Source organism: Penaeus vannamei, chromosome 8 (assembly GCF_042767895.1).
Source record: "Penaeus vannamei isolate JL-2024 chromosome 8, ASM4276789v1, whole genome shotgun sequence".
Lineage (NCBI taxonomy): Eukaryota > Metazoa > Arthropoda > Malacostraca > Decapoda > Penaeidae > Penaeus > Penaeus vannamei.
In genome coordinates this window covers 36883282-36901355 of record NC_091556.1, presented here as the reverse complement: position 1 = coordinate 36901355, position 18074 = coordinate 36883282, and the positions used below count along the sequence as shown (strand labels likewise).

Here is an 18074-nt window from a genome sequence, read left to right as displayed (position 1 = left end):
AATAAGGATGCAAACTTGTGTGCAGCAATTTCATTCCACAAGATCATGATGGGTTTTTTCCATGATCTGTATGATCGTTCATGTTCAGGATCATCCCTAAAGAAAGACAATTAGCTAAAGACTTTTGACCTACAAAATACATGCTATTTTCAACTTGTGCTTCTTTATGAGCATTGTTAATACAGATGAACTTAATCACAAGATCTCAGCATAAAAATTTGTGACAAGAAAAAAGTCTGAGCATTTTCATTATAAGAACAAATGGCATGGAAGCTAACCCATAGTGGGTAGAAGCAGGAGAGTTTGGTGCAGACTCTGTTATTAGTGGGGATGATGATCCAGCAAAATCTCCTCCAGATACTTTGCGCTTTGTATTCCTGACGAAGATCCTTTCCACTTCACTCATCCAATCCCTGAAAAATATTTTTAAAAAGACAATCATCCAACTGGAAATACCTAATTATTACTTCTCTCATCATTACTTCTCTTATCAAGTTCAAAGTTACAATGTAATGGCAGAGTTTTTGTATTTTTTACCAACAACTCAAAACTGATGAGATTGGATAGAATTCCTTGGGTCTTTGGTTTATTATGGAGCTTCATCACATGTTTCTTAGACATGCTACCATTTGTCACACCATACACTGGTAATTTCTTTAGTCATGTGCCCATGAAATTTAATTTATTGTTATTTAATTTATTGTTATTTAGCATGTTATTTAAGTTCTCAGTTAATTAAATGACGAGACGCCAAAGCAAAGATTTTATAAAGTCAATAAAATGAGATGAGAAATAAACTTTAAATCACGCTGTTGTTACTTATTAACAATACAATAAGAAAATGATATCTAGGACTACTAGTAGTATTGTTACACTAGCCTATGTAAAATCCTCTCTAAAAACTCACTTGCTTTCTTGGCCATCCTGGGAATCCTCTTCCTGTTCCTTTTTTAGGCTCTTATTTTTCTTTTTATCCGATTCTGTGTCAACTTCCTTGCTTTCTTCTTCAGCTGGCTTCTTCACTACTGGTTTCTGCTCCTCAGATGGCTTGCTTTTAGCATTTTTTTCTTCCTCCTCCTCTGTTTTCTTCTTCTTGTTGGCTCTTTCTTCATCTTCCTCTGCCCTCTTCTTGGAACTTGCCTTTTCATCCTCCTTTTTCTTTTCCTTTGGCTTCATGTCTTCATTTTTCTTATTTTCTTTTTTCTTTTCTGAATCACTGACTACAGGCTTTTCTTCTTTTATTTCCTTGTCTTCACTTTTAGGTGGCTTGCTTTCATCAGGTTTCTTCACAATACTTATATCCTCCTTCTTCTCTTTCTCTTTCTCCTTTTCCTTCTCTTTGTTTGGTTCTTCCTGTTTTGGGCATTTCTCTTCCTTTTTTTTCTTGTCTTTTTCTCTCAATAACTCATCAAACTTGTCATGCTTCTGTTCTTTTTTCTTGATATCTTTGCCATCTGCTTCTTTGTCAGGTTTCTCCTCTGCCTTCTTTACATCCCCTTTGTCCTCAAGAGAGATGTCCCCCTTCACATCCTGTCAAAAATTAATTTCATTATTTCTCTAAACTACGTATCATTCATCACAAACTGATGGCTATATGAAATACATATTTCCTTAGTAATAATGATAATAATAAAATATCCCAATAAGAAGGTGAAAATGAAATAATAATTTCTATCATTGCTTTCTCTCTCTTTTTTGCGTGAAAATGGTATACTTTTGTGGGTGTTCCTTGGATGGGGACATTGTCTTTTTCCGCAGCTGCAGTGGGGAGGCCAGCAAGCTTTGGTGAAGACGGGGTTTTACTCTTTTCACACTCAGAGTTGGGGTCAATTTTACTGGCAGCCAGTGGTGGACTAGGGGTGATGGTGGGAACAATGGCAGAAGAGACTGGGGATGCAACCTTGTCCAAAGTTGGAGAGGTGGGGACACTGACTTTTGCAGGTTCACTGCACTTGGGAGTGGTGGTGGTAGTAGTAGTGGTGGTTGTGGTGATGGTGGTACTTTGGGGTGACAAAACAGTGTTATTAGTTTTCTTGCGACCACGATGACCTGGGCGCTTTGTGGGCTGTTCCAATTCCTTGCTTGAAGAGGCTTCTTGCTCCGAATCCTGCTGGACCTGCTTCTCTTTTTCTTCTTGTTCATGATGCTGTTAGGGTACCAATGCATATTACAAAATCACAGGAATATTGATAACATAATTTGTGTTTGCTGCCTTTAAAGATTTAGCAATTCTGATTTCATAGTTACCAAAAGTAACAATATCTATCAAAATATATACGGAAACTATAATTAACATCACTAATAGTAATGAAGAAAAGACAAAAATAGAAGTAAACCATAAAGACAATTGTGATAAAAACAACAAAAAGTTTTCACAAATTTACACCAAACTCATTACAATCATCATTTTACCTCCTTCTGTCTGCTACATTCAGTGACTATGTCAACATTTCTACACAAGACAATCTACTATGTAAACTACAAAACAAAATAAAAAGTATCAAACAACCGCAACTCTTTCTTCCCAGAAAAAAGGTATAATCCTATACATTTGTTTCCCCTTTCACTGTCCACAACCTCATGCTTGTCAATTTCAGTCTACAATGAATTGAGGTAAAGTGAAACAAGTATGAAGAAACCATATAAATAAATAATTCAACAGATACTAATGAAATTAGTGTTAAAAATACTTCTACACACAAACACACCTCTGGCTTAGAATGTACTTAGTCCTAGGTAAGGAGAGAGAAAAAGAAAGAAGGAAGAGAAAAAAAAAGAGAGAAAGTGGAGTGGGTAGGGTAGGGTAAAATAGGTTAACATAAGATAGGGTAAGGAAGGGAAGGGAAAGGAAGGGAAGGGAAGAGTAGGGAAAGGGAAGGAAGGGAAGGATAGGGTAGAGTGAGATAGGATAGGGTAAGGTAGAGTGAGATAGGGTAGGGTAAGATAGTGAGGTAGGATAGGGTAAGGTAGAGTGAGGTAGGGTAGGGTTGGGTAGGATAGGATAGAGTAGGGTAGGGTAGGAAAGAGAAGAGAAGGGTAGGGTAGGGTAGGGTAGGGTAGGGTAGGGTAGGGTAAGGTAGAGTAGGGTAGGGTAAGATAGATTACTATAGGATAGGGTAAGGAAGGGAAGGGAAGGGAAGGTAAGGGAAGGGAAGGGAAGGGAAGGGAAGGGAAGGTAAGGGAAGGGAAGGGAAGGGAAAGGAAGGGAAGGGAAGGGAAGAGAAGGGAAGGGAAGGGAAGGGAAGGGAAGGGAAGGGAAGGGTAGGGTAGGGTAGGGAAGGGGAAGGAAGGGAAGGATAGGGTAGAGTGAGGTAGGATAAGGTAAGACAGAGTGAGGTAACGTAAGCTAAGGTAGAGTACGGTAGGGTAGGGTAAGAAAGAGAAGTGAAGGGTATGGTAAGGTAGGGTAGGGTAGGGCAGGGTAGGATAGGGTAGGGACGGGTAAGAAAGAGAAGGGTAGGGTACGGTAAGGTAGGGTATGGTAGGGTAGGATAGGATAGGGAAGGGTAAGAAAGAGAAGGATAGGGTAGGTTAAGGTAGGGTAAGGTAGGGTAGAGTAAGGTAAGGTAGTGTAGGGAAGGGTAAAGTAGGAGAGAGTGCAGTAGGGCAAGGCAGGGTAGGGTAGGGTAAGGGACAATAGGGTGAGGTGGGCAAGGAAGGGGATGATAAGGTAAGATAAGGTAGGGTAGGGTAAGGTGTGGAAGGGTAGGGTAGAATAAGGCTAAATAGGGTAGGTTAGAGTAGGGCAGGAAAGGAGGAAAAGAGGGAAATACAAGAGATTATAAAGGAGGAGGAAACCCAACGACAACAATAGAAGTAATAGTGGTTTCCTCTGCTTGCTCGTTCTTTCTCCATCTCTTGTAGATAAGGTATGACTGGTTTTCCAAAATGAATTATCTGATATTCAAAACACAAAAAATACCTTCAGTATACAAAAAATTGATAAAAAAAACATACATTCTAAAGATCTTATGTATGAAATGATGATGGATGCTGGAATCTTATAAATGAAATTAAGATGCATACAGAATTTTTATATATGAAATCATGATGGGGGAAGGATTCTTATATACGAAAGTATGATGGACGCAGAAGTCTTACAGACACATGAAACTGTGATGAAGGCAGGATAACAAACATATAAATACTTGTCATAAAACTGTCCCCCACAGTGTTATTGTGAAAAGGTAACACCCTTGTTCCCCTAATCCAATTGTAAATTCTGCCAGAACCACTCCAAATTTTTGATCAATTTTTCACATATATTTTTTTCAATATCTGACTGATGAGGAAAGCAGTAAAAAAAATTGGGCATTTTCAATACAAAAAAATGAAAGAACATATGTAAATCATTAAATAATTTACAAGTTTTTGGAAGAGAACTACACTTGCTCTATTTTCAATTTTCCTGGAAAAATAGCCAGCATTTCAGAGATTAGTATCCTTACTCAGAGTCAGGTTAGTCAAGGGTAATTATTTTGTTTTTCATTTGCATATAATACTGTTTACAACAGTACTAATAAAAAAAAATATTTAAAGCCATAGCTTAGTTCAGGAAAAATGACACATGCAGCATATTTATCTTCAAAGAAAAAGTGACACAAAGTGGCTGATTCTATTTCAAAATGAATATGCAATAAATCCAAAAACAGAATAATACAAAATAATATTCTTGAAACATTTTTTTATCCCAACAGTTAATGGTGCATGTAATTACAAATGAAACTTAAATGACATTTGCTCTGGATGGAATAAATGTTTAGTCACATCAAAGTTTTACTGGAGTTCAGTTTCTACATTCCATTATCTCCTAGAGATCTGAAAATATTGATGTTATATATAAAAATTCTAACTAAGCATGCATAGGCTAATTACTGTATGGACTACAGTCACTGGATGATAATCAAGAAGTATATCCTCTTATGCTAAAAATAACTAAAAAGAATAATAGCAATATCTAATCAGTTAAAATCCCCTTAGCTAGTCACTGGGATTAACAGTTATCCAATATTATCAATAGATTACTTCACATTTTTTCTATGGAATATATGGCTTTACTCAAAATCAAAATATTAAAACTTATTAAGTATATATAAAAACAATATTTAAATAATATGAAATGCATAAAACAACTGCTACCATTTACCTATATACACAATATAATCTTAAATATCCTTTATTGATATAAAGTTTAATAACCATCTTATCTCATATTCCATAGTGATGAATATGATCATCTTAAATAAAATATATTTAAGTTCTGCTCACAATAGGTTTGATATGAGGCACTAAAAGCACTTACCTCAGATTCTTTCACTTTCTCTTCTGCTTTTTCTTGTACTATAAACTGCGTCTCCATAACATCTTCTGTCTCTTTGCTCTCCACTTTTTCCTTTTCTTCCTTCAGTGTTTCAATTTTTTCAGCCTTCTCTGCCTGTTCTTCTTGGAGTTCTATTGAAACATCAAACGTGTCATTCTTAAGTCAGTGAGGGAAAATAACAGTAAGTTACCCGGAGAGTCTTAAAAGAGTGGCTGGAATGTCTCAACAATAGCAAATGGATTGATTTTTTTTTAGTCCCATGAATTTCATCATTTACAAAGCTAACGTAGATAATCTTATATATTCAGATATATTGAAGTGAAATACAATTATTATACAGAATGCCATATTTCTATATCATAAGTATTAAAAATAAATAAACAAAGCAGCAAAAAATAATAACATTAATCTTTGATAGTGTACATGCAACAATGCCACTGAAAATGAAGTAGATTACAAGACTCTCCCATGAAATTCCTAATAAAATAAAAACTGTGAAATTATGACAATAACCATAATGATCTACCGTATGCATACATATTCTTTTAAAAGCAAAGGCAAACAATTTTCTGCAAACCAACCTTGTTCACCTCTGCTCTCTTCAGCTTGCATTTCCATTTTGATTTCTTCAACTTTGCTTTCCTTGCTCTCTTCTACCTCCATTGCTTCTGCTGTACAAGTTTAATATTGCTTATTAAATATTTTTGTTTTCTTTCAGTGACAAGGCGAAGTTATATCTACACGATTCTTTTTTTTCTTCAAAAATATGAGTAAATATGAGAACATGAAAACTTACCAGTATCATCTTCTTTAGGTACTTCATCTGCCTTAGGTTTCTGCTCTTTCTCTCTGGTCTCTTCAACATTTGGGCAGTCTTTACTATCTTCCTTTTTTTCTTCCTCACATTTTTGTGCAGTAGAACCTCCACAATTTTCCTGCAATGATATGATTACTATGGTTATTTCATGTTGGGATAGCAAGATGAACTATTTAAGCTATTCTTTAGCAAAAATACAAAACCTTCCTCTCAATAATTCTGATAACCCTTTTGCCTTGGCTATCATACAGCTATATGTAAAACTGCCTTTCCCAAAAAGATTGGGAACGTCCTATATTTGAAAAATACAAGAACTATTTTTCAAATACATCTGGGGTTAAAACACAGCAGAATAAGGTTTGTCATTTTGGCAGCAATCTATAGCTAATTCAGAATATGGGAATGGAATACGAAAAATCAAAGTTATGACAAAAGATGTCTATTCAGCACAATGGTACAATAATTATTGAAATGTAGTTCTTGAATATATTGAGAGACTGCCCTTTTATCCCAGAATCATATATGGTAAGGCCTACAAAGCAGTAACCTCCCCAAAGCAAAGGGATTCATGTCTGCACAATATGAATTCTGTGTTGAGAAATTATTAGCGAACTGGTTATACTTAACCTACACATAAAACTTGCAATAGCCTTTGTTCTTTGCTTACACAAAAAACTACATCAGAATCAAGCTGCATATAAACTTTCTGTATTTTTCCTCATCATAAATTAATTGCACCCTTCCTTCTATTGTTCTGTTTAATTTGGAATAATATAGAGGGAATAATAATAAAGAACTGATTATTAGAAACCAAAGGGTAACCCACCTCATCTTTAGACTCAGTTACTGGTCCACAAATATCAGGTAGTCTGGGCAATGCAGTTCCTGGAGTGCTTGGAGGCAGGTCTAGAAGGCGTGACAAAGTTGATGATCCTATAAAGCAAGGTGCCAATGAAGTATACAGGAAGCAAAATCAACTTGATCCAAATTTTTAAAGACCAAGGAAAAAGGAATGTGTAGATGGCATCATCTAGATATATCTCTTGAGAAAAAAAAAATTCACTGGTTCACAATGAATTGACAAAACAGAATTCTGAATGGATTCATCTATTACTGGTTTTAATTAAGTATATTCAAATATCATAATGTAAACAAAAACTTTTCAGACTAAAACCTGATAAGCTTGGGCTTCTACTGGTCTTTGCAGAAGTGTCTTTGTTAGCATCTGTCCCTGAGATGGCCGAGTTGACCAGGTTCTGAAGTGCCATAGAGACCCCACTTCCTCTTCCACTTTTGTTGCCAAGATTCAACTGGAAATATGAAAAATATAGAAATAAGCACATGAGTACAAAAAGCACTTACAATCTGCTTTTTGGGTATCTATTCATACATTTCAACCCGAAGTGTATTCTGCCCTATTTCCACCATGCTACTAACTGGAGGCAAAGGAGATGTAGAGGATCCTGATGCACCAGTAATAGGAGACTTATTGAGGAGTGAAGACAACAGTGGAGAGGGAGGTGTTGGCTTTGGTTCTGGTTCTTGTGACACACTTTCGTCTGGAGCCTGTCAAGAGAGCAAATATGATAGTTAAAATCTTACTCAGTCAATGAATTCCTAATGGCTTCCTTTGAGAAGAATTCCATAGAAATTAATCATTCTGGCAATCAAGTTCTCCTGAAGATCTAATTTGATTCAAATGGACTTCAATGTACAACTGCAAAAAAAATTACAAAAAATGAATGTTACTTTTTTTCTTGCACATTTAATTACTGCATGGAGGAATGATACGGAGTCTGTGCAAGGCAAATAATCTATTACCTCCTGGATAACACAAATCAAAAGACATTTAAATATGGACATTAGAAAACGGCAAAAAAGCTAAAAAGTTTATGCAAAATAACTTTGCAAAGAAAGGGCAAAGAGTCTTGTCACTGCTCACGAGTGCTCATGAGCAGTGACAAGACAGCTTATATATCACATGCCTGGGATATAGGCCACTAACGTTGCCCATATTTTCGGAGTTGTGATTCCCATGACACAGCTGGATCCAACAGGGTAAATTAGAGCTAAGTTACTGAACCTATATACAGATTTATCTCCAAATGAAAGTCCTTGAATGAGAGCAAACAAGCATCACGTAACAGTGTATATATGCAGCATTACTGTAGACTTAGAAATAATAAACATTATCATGTAATCTGTGTAATTATTAACCCCTGGATCCAATTGCTTCACAGCAATCACATAGCCCAAAATACAGGCACTGGGCTTACATGAGTAACCACTCTGACGGGTGTGCAGCTTGTAGGCCGGGCGCACACAAATGCTCATGCTTGTTGACATGACTATACTCCCCCTTGCAACGTTATTTTTTCTTACGCTGAAGCATTTTTAGTTATTTTTGCCATTTTCCAATGTCCATATTTGCCAATTGATTTGTTTTATCCAAAGAATTATAAGCTGCTTTCCTTGCAAAGACTTTATATCATTTCCTGTAAGTAGTCTATAACTAAGTACAAGAATATTAACAATAAATAATATTTTGTTATTTGTGCAATTTTTTAATTTTTTTCATATCAAATTTTCTGTAATACAATTTGTGTTGCCAGTCATGGCAGCCAGAAACAGGATGGTCAGCATGGAAATGGTGTCCTTCCTGGAAATGGCACTATTCCTGTCATGGATCACCAACCGTAAATTCCACACTCATTTATCGATGGAAATAAATGCAAACACCCCTTTCTAGATGCCAAATGAGTCTAATCACCACTCAAGAGGTTTATGCACTCTTGGTAAGTCTTTCCCATAACCTTTGCCTTCAACCAAAATGCTCATGATAGCAAGTTCGCATCACCCCAACCTACAGCCAGATTTTCCCATGGCAGCATGTTCACGTCACCCGATCCTCAAGCCAAATTTTTTCAATGTGTGATGGTCACATCATCCAGACTATAGAGTTTAACTAAGATGTGACTGTTTTCCCATAAATGCAAATTACATCCTATGTCAACAAACAATTGTTGAGTAATTTTTATTAGCTTTCTTGATTACAGTTCACATACTTCTAAAGATAGTGAAGTGTAGCAAAAGAAACAAATAGGGACATTTTCCACCAACAGAGCATAAACAATATCAATGATATAAACCATTTCCCCATCTACTTACCGGACTTTCAGTTACAGTCTCACTTATTTCTGGACTGTCAACTGCACTGTCAACCTCGGATGAGGTTTCTGAGACCCCGCTGTTTCTTCTACCCATTGATAATCCTCCTGACCACTGCAGTTTCTGCTTTTTCTTGTTTGGGAGTACTGGTACTGATGGCAAAACAAAAAAGAACACATTATACAAATAAGTTTCTCTTTAATAATATTCCTTTTAATATCATATACTTCTTTTCTTAAGCCTAGTCTAGTACAGAGCAGCATATCATCCAGCATACATAATCTGAATATTTACCCAATAAAAGTACAACTAACAAATATATGACATACCCTTTGGGCCTTGGTGTTTCAAAGCTTGTTGGATTGCTGTTATTTTCTCCTCACGTTCCTTGAGCCACTGTTGGTGCTTCCTCTCTTCTTCCTCCTGCTCAGCTCTTTCTCTGTATATTTCAAAATATTAATCTCAAATTCCTCTTGTAGTTAACATATTTCAATTTATATTCCTTGTTTATATATATTATCAGATAACTAAACATTATAACCACAACCTTTTTATCATTTGCCATTACACAATCAACAGAACTCATATATCTTCTACTTAAGAACACACCTTTGTAATTCTTCCCAAAATGCATCAAGCTGGTTATCAAGTAATCCATCCTCAAGTTGCTGTATTTCCCGCCTCAGTTTGTTATATTCTGTTCGCTCCTCTGATTCAGCTGCACGAAGCTCTTCTACACGCTCTGAAAAACATCAGGCCAGACATGGTATAGATAAGTAATAAAGGTCATCTTAATTTCCACTTTTCCTTTTTTTTAACAATGCATTACTGTAAAGTATGCTACCATTTACTTAACCTTATCTATGTACATAATCTACAAATAGCTAAACATAATAGACAGCAGTCATCTAAAAAAAGAAAAAAAGAAAGAAAGAAAGAATAAAATCTATACTTAATCTATAGTTTTGATACTCTGATCCAGTAAATCTGCAACTTACGTTTACTTAACATTTTGGTGACAATTTCCCCTGGCGTTTCATTGGATGCATCTCCACGTTCCCTCTTTCTTTTTGGGGTGTCTACACACTCCAGTAATTTTGCATATTGTAGAGCACAGTTTTTTGTTGAATACCAGTCAGGAGGCCGACTAGTTTCATTAGTCAGCATCTTTATATTGCGTCTTACAGCAACCCTAGAATAAATAACAATGTAAAACATTATGAATATACATATAAATATTCACATGTACAAACATTGAAGTTCTATTCCGTACCTCAGCATATATCAAAAATCAAAAAATTTCATACATTACTTCAGAAAAACTACTTAATTTTCAGCAGAATGACACAACCACTATTATCTCACATAAAAGAATAAAAATCAACTAAACATAACAAAGATATCACATACACACACACCCTATTTTCATAATATACAGGATAGAACTTTATAATCTAAAACTGAAATATAATCTTATAATGCCTTTATCCATAAAGATAAGACAAGTTATATAGTTTAAATATCTTACCAGTTTTGGTCGCCACTGCGCATAACAGCTGATGCAAGACATAGCTGTTCTCTGGTTGTCCATGTGTCTACTTGATATTGCTTAAGTTTAAGGCCTGAAATTAAAGATAAATATCAATTAGACATACATCATTCTTACAGTATCATACATAAACTTAAACAAAGATTATCGAGTTACTGGAAAAAAGGGCACACATTTAGAAAAAAATCAAGAATGTTTAATGGAAGAGGTTACTAAGTATATACCAAAATCTATGTTGTACAATAAATGGCTAGAAGTGGGAAAGCTCTACATCTAAATGTGCATTCCATCTGTCTATCAATACACATCAAAAAAACTTTGGTTCACTTCATATGGGGCTCCTCAGTTATAGAAGCATTACTAAATTACTAAATTACTAAATCTGGTGTAAATCTTATGATGGGCTATTGCATGTTAAACAATTCTTTATTTCTGATATGGCTATTGTAGAAAGAATTTATCAATAGGCCATTCCACTTCCCAAAGAAACAGATAAGAGAAGTTCTCTCATTAGGATAATCCATTAACACACCTAGGAAGACTGAGAACATACCCCCAAATATCAGACCACTGTTTTCTGGTATCTAAAATATGGGAAAAGTTTCCATTCCATGTATAGCTCAATAGATTTTTCTTCTTCTTCCAAAGCCTACTTTTTCTGCCATTACCAATTTTCAAAATTTACAAAGACAACTGGCTTATTAGGGATCTGCTGTCTCCTGGAGTCTACCTTCTTTGTGAAGGCTGACTTGATTTAAGACATTGTTGTTAAAATTTGCATGTACATACATGTCATGACCAATGTCAGTTTAGTTTTCTCACTGCATTTATGTAAAGATGGCTCCACAAGTTTTATGTTATTATGGAGTCGATTATTAGTCCTACCTATCACGCCTGTTTACTGTTATTCTTGACTCAGAAATATCTTTTTATATTTCATATTGTTATTAACATTATAAAAATCATAATGCCATTCATAATAACAGCATCAATATTAAAAGCAATATTCATATTGAAAGAAAGGTTTAACCTTTCCCATATTCCCATATCGCGAGAAGCAAACCAGAATAATGGAAGTGATGGGTTCAAGTCACAAAAAGCATTAACGCTGATGGAAGCACTTTTTAATGATGGTAAGAGTTTATTTGATCTATATATTAATATATTGCACTTTTTCTATTCCTAATGTAAACATTTCCACCAGGTGGCCAAGTGCTCCAATCAGCATTTACACGTTTCATGGCCTGAACTCATCACTTCCATTTTTCGGGTTTCTTTTCGCAATCAGGGAACTAATGAAAGGTTAGACCTTTCTTTCCAATCATATGGTTCAAACAACCAAAGGCTACACAACTCGGTATTTTCACAAAAAAAAATTAAATTCTTGGATAAACACTTTGAATCCATAACCATGCACAGTGATTTTTTGAACGAACAAGGGTTTGTTTTCACCAAGTGCTCGTTGCTAGATGAGTTTACTATGCTTTACTGAATCAGTCTTTAAGGTGGTGGTGTCCATTTCCCTCTATCTCCATATGTCCGGGTTTATCACATCCTGATTTTTGGCTGTGATTACGACAGAAATGACCATCAGATTCGTTCTCATCACATGAGAATAAACCTGATGATATAAGTATTATCTGTCATAATTTAAAATAATAATCATAATTTCTATATACCCCCCCAAATACACACATGTATAAATCTGTGTTAGAGATTAAGAGGAATTCATAAATACCAATGTTGTCCTGATAAGTCATATGAAGGTATCTTAAAAATTTAACATTAAAAGTTACTGATAACAAAAAGGAGTAATAGAGGGAAATACACAATGCCATCTTATACATTGTATGAAATAGATTAAGATACAATAGTTTAAAATGCAGCAGCCTCATTTCATATTCAAACATTCTAATTGGTTTTCTATCTTCTATATGTACTTCATATTCAAACATTCTAATTGGTTTTCTATCTTCTATATGTACTTCATTTTTTCAGCTTTCCTCTTCATTAACTTTAATTATAATTAACAATCTAACAACATTAATGACTCTTTACAAGAATCTTTTGGGCATAAGCAAATTCAAGCACCATGTTTCACAGTAGGATCCTAGCCATTCTATGAAAGGAAGCCAGTGAGAAATGTTTTGTTTTTGGTATATATAAATCTAATAACCATGCTAAGATAGGGAAAATCTAAGGGTATTCTCATAATGATATGTAAAAAAATACACTCACTGATATATGATATGATCTGCACAGGCAAATAACATCAAAAATGAATCAAAAAGGTTGTGTTAAATGGCATATTTACTGTGGCTAAGTCTTTTTAAATATAACCCAGAATCAACACAACACTGGAAACACAACATTTCTCATCAGCGTTTTACCTTGAAATGAACGCGTGAGCTGTCATATTCTGGCAGCAGGAGCAAGAAACTGTGAAACATTCAATGCGCACGATTCTATATGAGGGTATAGATAAAAATTATAATGTGCAAATGAAGCATAATAACATTAATAAAAGACTTTAAAGTCATAAATGTGTAACAGCAGACACTGATAATTAGCCAAATATCGTTTTGACAAGCGTGTAATAACACATGGACTAGTTTGGGCATCACAATAATGTGTTCAGGGGTCAGTGTTTTACTATTCCTGGCAAGGTAAACAAGTTCCTGGACTTTGAATTGTAGTGGCGCCCACAAATTATATTATTGTAATTTAACAGTGACTATAAGGCCGCTGCAGCTTAAACTATGTTCTATCCCACTCTATTTCTTCTACTCTATAAGGTGGCAGTGCCCATTTTTCTCTATCTATGCACGTTTGTATCTGTAACCTCTACCCGTCCCGAGACGTGTTGGTGACGTATTTCTCCAAATTCACTCATCAGGCTTGGTAACAATCACCTATTTACCCATCTCAGTTTGGTTGTCTATATGGGTGTTTAAGTATTTTTCACCAGCAATTTTAATTGAGAATACATAAGTCCTTTATTTTTCACTGGAGTAGATGGCATAGCCAATAATTACTGGCTTCCTGCAGAAAATATAATACAATTATTGCTAGTTAAATTCCGGCCAAATTAACTGACAACTTCCATCAATTACAAGTGAAGTAGCACACACTGTCAAAATCAGACATGGAATCACCTCCATTTCTTACCCTATTATCAAACTGCAACTATCTTGAGAGTCTCCCTACCATAAATATTCTAAAAATGTCAAAAATATTCAAATTGATAAGTACTTACGCTCTTCTAATGACGTTGCCATGTTTGTTTACACTCTGTCGTGGATCCAGCACACTTGCTAAACTTTGCCGCAACAAAAATACCTATCAATGAAAATAGGAATAAATAGATGCATCATATACCGAGATCAGATGATACCCTTTCTATAGACGAATTTTCTAATATATTTCTTAAAATGTATGCAGTATCGCACTCGACTCTTCAAATACTGTATAGTTCGCAATCATATGTGTTGGATGTTTCCGTGAACAATACTTCGATTATTTAAAGTGTGGATGGATACTTGGGTGCATGCATGATTACAGTTTACAGGTTTACATTTTTTGACCTCGGAAAAACATGCTTGCTCTGTGCGTGTGTATGTGCGTGTGCATGTGCGCGTGTGTGTGCATGTGCGTGTGGGTGGGGGTGGGGTGAGTGCGTGCGTGCGTGCGTGAATACGCCTTTGAAGTGTTGAAAATATTTTGTTGCATTCTGTTGCGTGTTTGATTCATTCTGCGTTTAAAATCCTAAAAATTATATCATTTTACACTACGAAGGGCAAGCTATCCTATTTCTGTTATGTGTGTATAACTGATATAAAGGCCTCCATGCATGCTCAAAATGCGCAAACGTTTCCACAGCACAAGCAACCTGTTTATGCAGATTATGCGTATATGGCGGTAACAGCTGAAACATGCATGAATTATATGCTAATTCCATAGGAGTAGGAAATGGGGGAGGGGGGGGGCATTCTAGAATGGAGATGGGCGGGACCCAGCTTCTGCCCTTCACTCCTCAACTTTCGAGGACAGCTAGCTGAGATTTCTTCAACTCAGTGATAATAACAGTGTTCTTCAGAGTTAAGCGACAGAGTAATAACGTGTTCACAAGATAGGCTGAAGAAATGGAGGTCCTGCCAGGGCCGGTGCTAGGAATTGCGGGATCCAAATAGAAAACTGATGGTGGGGGCCCTATTCAACATAGTAAAATTTATGGATGTTTATATTTCATAAAAAAAAAAAAAACATAGACCAACAAATAACGAATAAACGTTATCTGCTTAGTATAATACATTTTTGAAAGACAATATGAAAAGTTTTAGTTTTATTTATAAGATAAAAAGGGCCTTGCTAGCGCGGGGCCCCTTCAGGTGCGGGTCCAGTTTGATCAAATCGGCTTAAAACCGGCCCTGGGTCCTGCAGAACCAGCTCAGTGAATTGAAATCTGTGAAGATCTGGGAGGAATTCGAAAGTTAAAGCAAACATCATAATATTCAAAGGGGAATACAGCCTTTTAACGGATAAGATTAAATGGTACTGATTGAGACAGATATCCATCACGAAGGGATAATTGACGACTGAATAAAACAAAAAATCACAATTTACATTCATTTTTATTTATTAGATGAGGGTAATGCCAACTATATGGCTTTCAAGTGATTATACTATACTATATATATATATATATATATATATATATATATATATATATATATATATATATGTGTGTGTGTGTGTGTGTGTGTGTGTGTGTGTGTGTGTGTGTTTGTTTGTGTGTGTATGTATATATATATTTTTTTTTTTGCTTGCTTGCTTGCTTGCAGGTCAATGCAGATCAGAGCTATGTCAAGTACGTGGCCTTAAAGTTATTAGTTTAGGTATTATATTCTCAAAATATTGATGATCGGATGCTGGCAGATTCTGGGGTCAGTCATTTTAAGTGTAGCCCCAGACAACGAAGGTGACAATCAGTTAATGGGGTTAACGCCGAAGGGGCGTATTACCACATCCATCCTCTGTTTCCAGCCACAACAATAACCCTTCATAGTAAAGAAGTGCGTAGGGGGGCTGCCTCGCACATTCTGATCTCTTTACAACAGAATTGGCCGATTTGCCCAAGACACAACTTTGTAGTCCCAACCTGGGTTGTCTCTAAAGGAAACCCAGTGGGCAGGATCACCCTCATAGTGCAAGATTGTGCAAAAGGTCCTACACCATTCTTAATGTGTAGTCGTTTGGGGTACTTGTTTCTCCCAACAGCATCCCATAATGCAGTGTAAATACCTGTTGCAAAAGGCATCAAGATGAAACTTGGGTCCTTTTGCTCAGATAGTGACATTTCCAATGCTATAGTCGAATGAATTTATGTTTTTTGCCATTCGGCCTAATCCATCTTCTAATGTCCCGGTGTGACAGCCCAGTCACACACTATATTACCAAGATCTGCAAAGCTCTGTATGGCTTCGAATTCTTGACCGCAAGCACGTACCAACTGAATAGGTTCTATCAGCTAACCCTTAAAGTCTGCATCTTGAGCCAAGAGACTTCTTGTCTGGAGAGTTTCTTCTCACTGCTAATACATTGGAAGCTACAGTTAGGGCCTTTAAAATATCAACATTGTCTAGATTTGTAGACTCATTCCCCATTGTAGCTCCACCTTGACTTTCAGCAATAAATTTATTATGGAATACAAGATAAGTGTTAACTGAGGCAAGAACACTCACTCCAAGAGGAACCAAGGACCATGAGGGCTGTGAGATTGCATGATACACTATGTTATGCAGTATGGTATATTGCTCGCAGGTATAAGCCACTCTCAGGTGCCGGAATGGATTACGAGGACGTCTGGATGAGCACGAAGCCGAGAAGAACCTGGACGAGATCTGCGAGGATGTGTGGACGGATATGCCGCCGAGTAACACCTGGACGAGGACTACGTGGAAGTCTGGACGACCTAGGCGAGACCTTCAGTCACGTGTGGACGTCGAGGACGTATAAATTCACCGAGGACCAAGAACAGGCCGACAAGTAGGAGCAACATGAGGATGATCTAGGACAAGAACGCGAGAACAAAATGACCAGCAGATCGGGTCCGATGATGGGCCACCAGTGAGACAAATGACGCCTCGAGGGCGAGGCGTGAGTAGTTGGCTGAACAATATAGCATACTGCATAACATAATGTAGCATGCAAGCTCACAGACCATGCGGTTCGTGGTTCCTCGTGGGTGCCACATGTTGTCCGCGCGGGTCGCTCTCATGTGGCCCCATGCCACCCACGCTGCCGGGGTCAGATATAAGCCGACCCAGCTTGACCTCGGTCTCACTCAGAATCACCCACTCCAAGAGCGACCCTGCCTCTCCGGTGACCGCGCCAACGCCTCGTCAGGGCGGGCTGGCCGTGTATCGTACCGTGTTCTATTTCTACTTGTGTGTAAACTCTTTAAAAATAAAGAGTCAGCCGTATACAGAATATTACTCTGACCCACCAGTGTCAATAATAGAAGGTATAATACCTTTTATAGTGGTGGCCGTGCAATATAGCATACTGCATAACATAATGTATCATGCTAGCTCACAGACCATGCCATTTGCACGTGGGCACCATGCTGCTTGTGCTGGCGTAAACCCCTCATGGCGCGATTCTAAATATACGCCCCACGTGGACGCCAGCCATGCTGCTAGGGTCAGATATAAGCCGACCCAGCTCGACCTCTCTCGCTAAGACTCACACTCACACTCAAGACAGAGACAGCCTGACCTCCGCTCACCCTCCGCACGGCTGCGTCCTTGCAAGGGCTTGCGACCGCGGGCACCACCAGCACTGTCGTCTCGAATTGCGTTTATTTCTACTCGTGTGTAAACTCTTAAAAATAAAGAGTCAGTCGTATCAGTATATTACTCTGTCCCACCAGTATCTATATAGAAGGTATAATACCTTTTATACCCATTGAGTGAATAAGGGTACTTAAAGTGGGTTTGGAGGGTAGCCTCAAGTAATTATGATCAATGCAACAAAACTCTGCATTCCGGTTAAAAACACAAATGACGATACTTTGTAAAGGATTTGACCTTGCTCTATTACCTGTATTGCTATACCAAGAGTAGTGGTGTTGGCTTGTAATCAATAGGACTTCAAAAAGTCGAACAGTAGTGTTCTGAATACACAGAACAAACTTATAGTAGTCAGCTCGAACATGACTT

The 18074-nt window shown here is 36.9% G+C and overlaps 1 protein-coding gene across 3 annotated transcripts in view; it reads right to left on the bottom strand.

Moving 5' to 3' along the window:
• The window catches only part of Brd8 (Bromodomain containing 8), a 22881-nt gene extending 8674 nt beyond the window's left edge, over positions 1-14207 (bottom strand). Inside the window, exons 1-16 of one of the 3 annotated variants that reach the window (XM_027365507.2) lie at positions 14111-14207; positions 10834-10927; positions 10304-10497; positions 9915-10047; positions 9635-9744; positions 9306-9457; positions 7575-7703; positions 7312-7447; positions 6964-7070; positions 6117-6255; positions 5902-5991; positions 5303-5451; positions 1715-2146; positions 908-1530; positions 279-413; positions 1-96 (exon numbers count right to left, since the gene is read on the bottom strand). The exon at positions 1-96 is cut by the window's left edge and continues 54 nt beyond it. In XM_027365507.2, the coding sequence (XP_027221308.2) occupies positions 1-96; positions 279-413; positions 908-1530; positions 1715-2146; positions 5303-5451; positions 5902-5991; positions 6117-6255; positions 6964-7070; positions 7312-7447; positions 7575-7703; positions 9306-9457; positions 9635-9744; positions 9915-10047; positions 10304-10497; positions 10834-10927; positions 14111-14132 (2741 nt within the window). In that variant the 5' untranslated portion in view covers positions 14133-14207. The remainder of the gene's footprint in view (positions 97-278; positions 414-907; positions 1531-1714; positions 2147-5302; positions 5452-5901; positions 5992-6116; positions 6256-6963; positions 7071-7311; positions 7448-7574; positions 7704-9305; positions 9458-9634; positions 9745-9914; positions 10048-10303; positions 10498-10833; positions 10928-14110) is intronic. The other 2 variants (XM_070124637.1, XM_070124638.1) reach the window with 2 other exon arrangements.
• Between the last annotated feature and the right edge of the window lie 3867 nt (positions 14208-18074).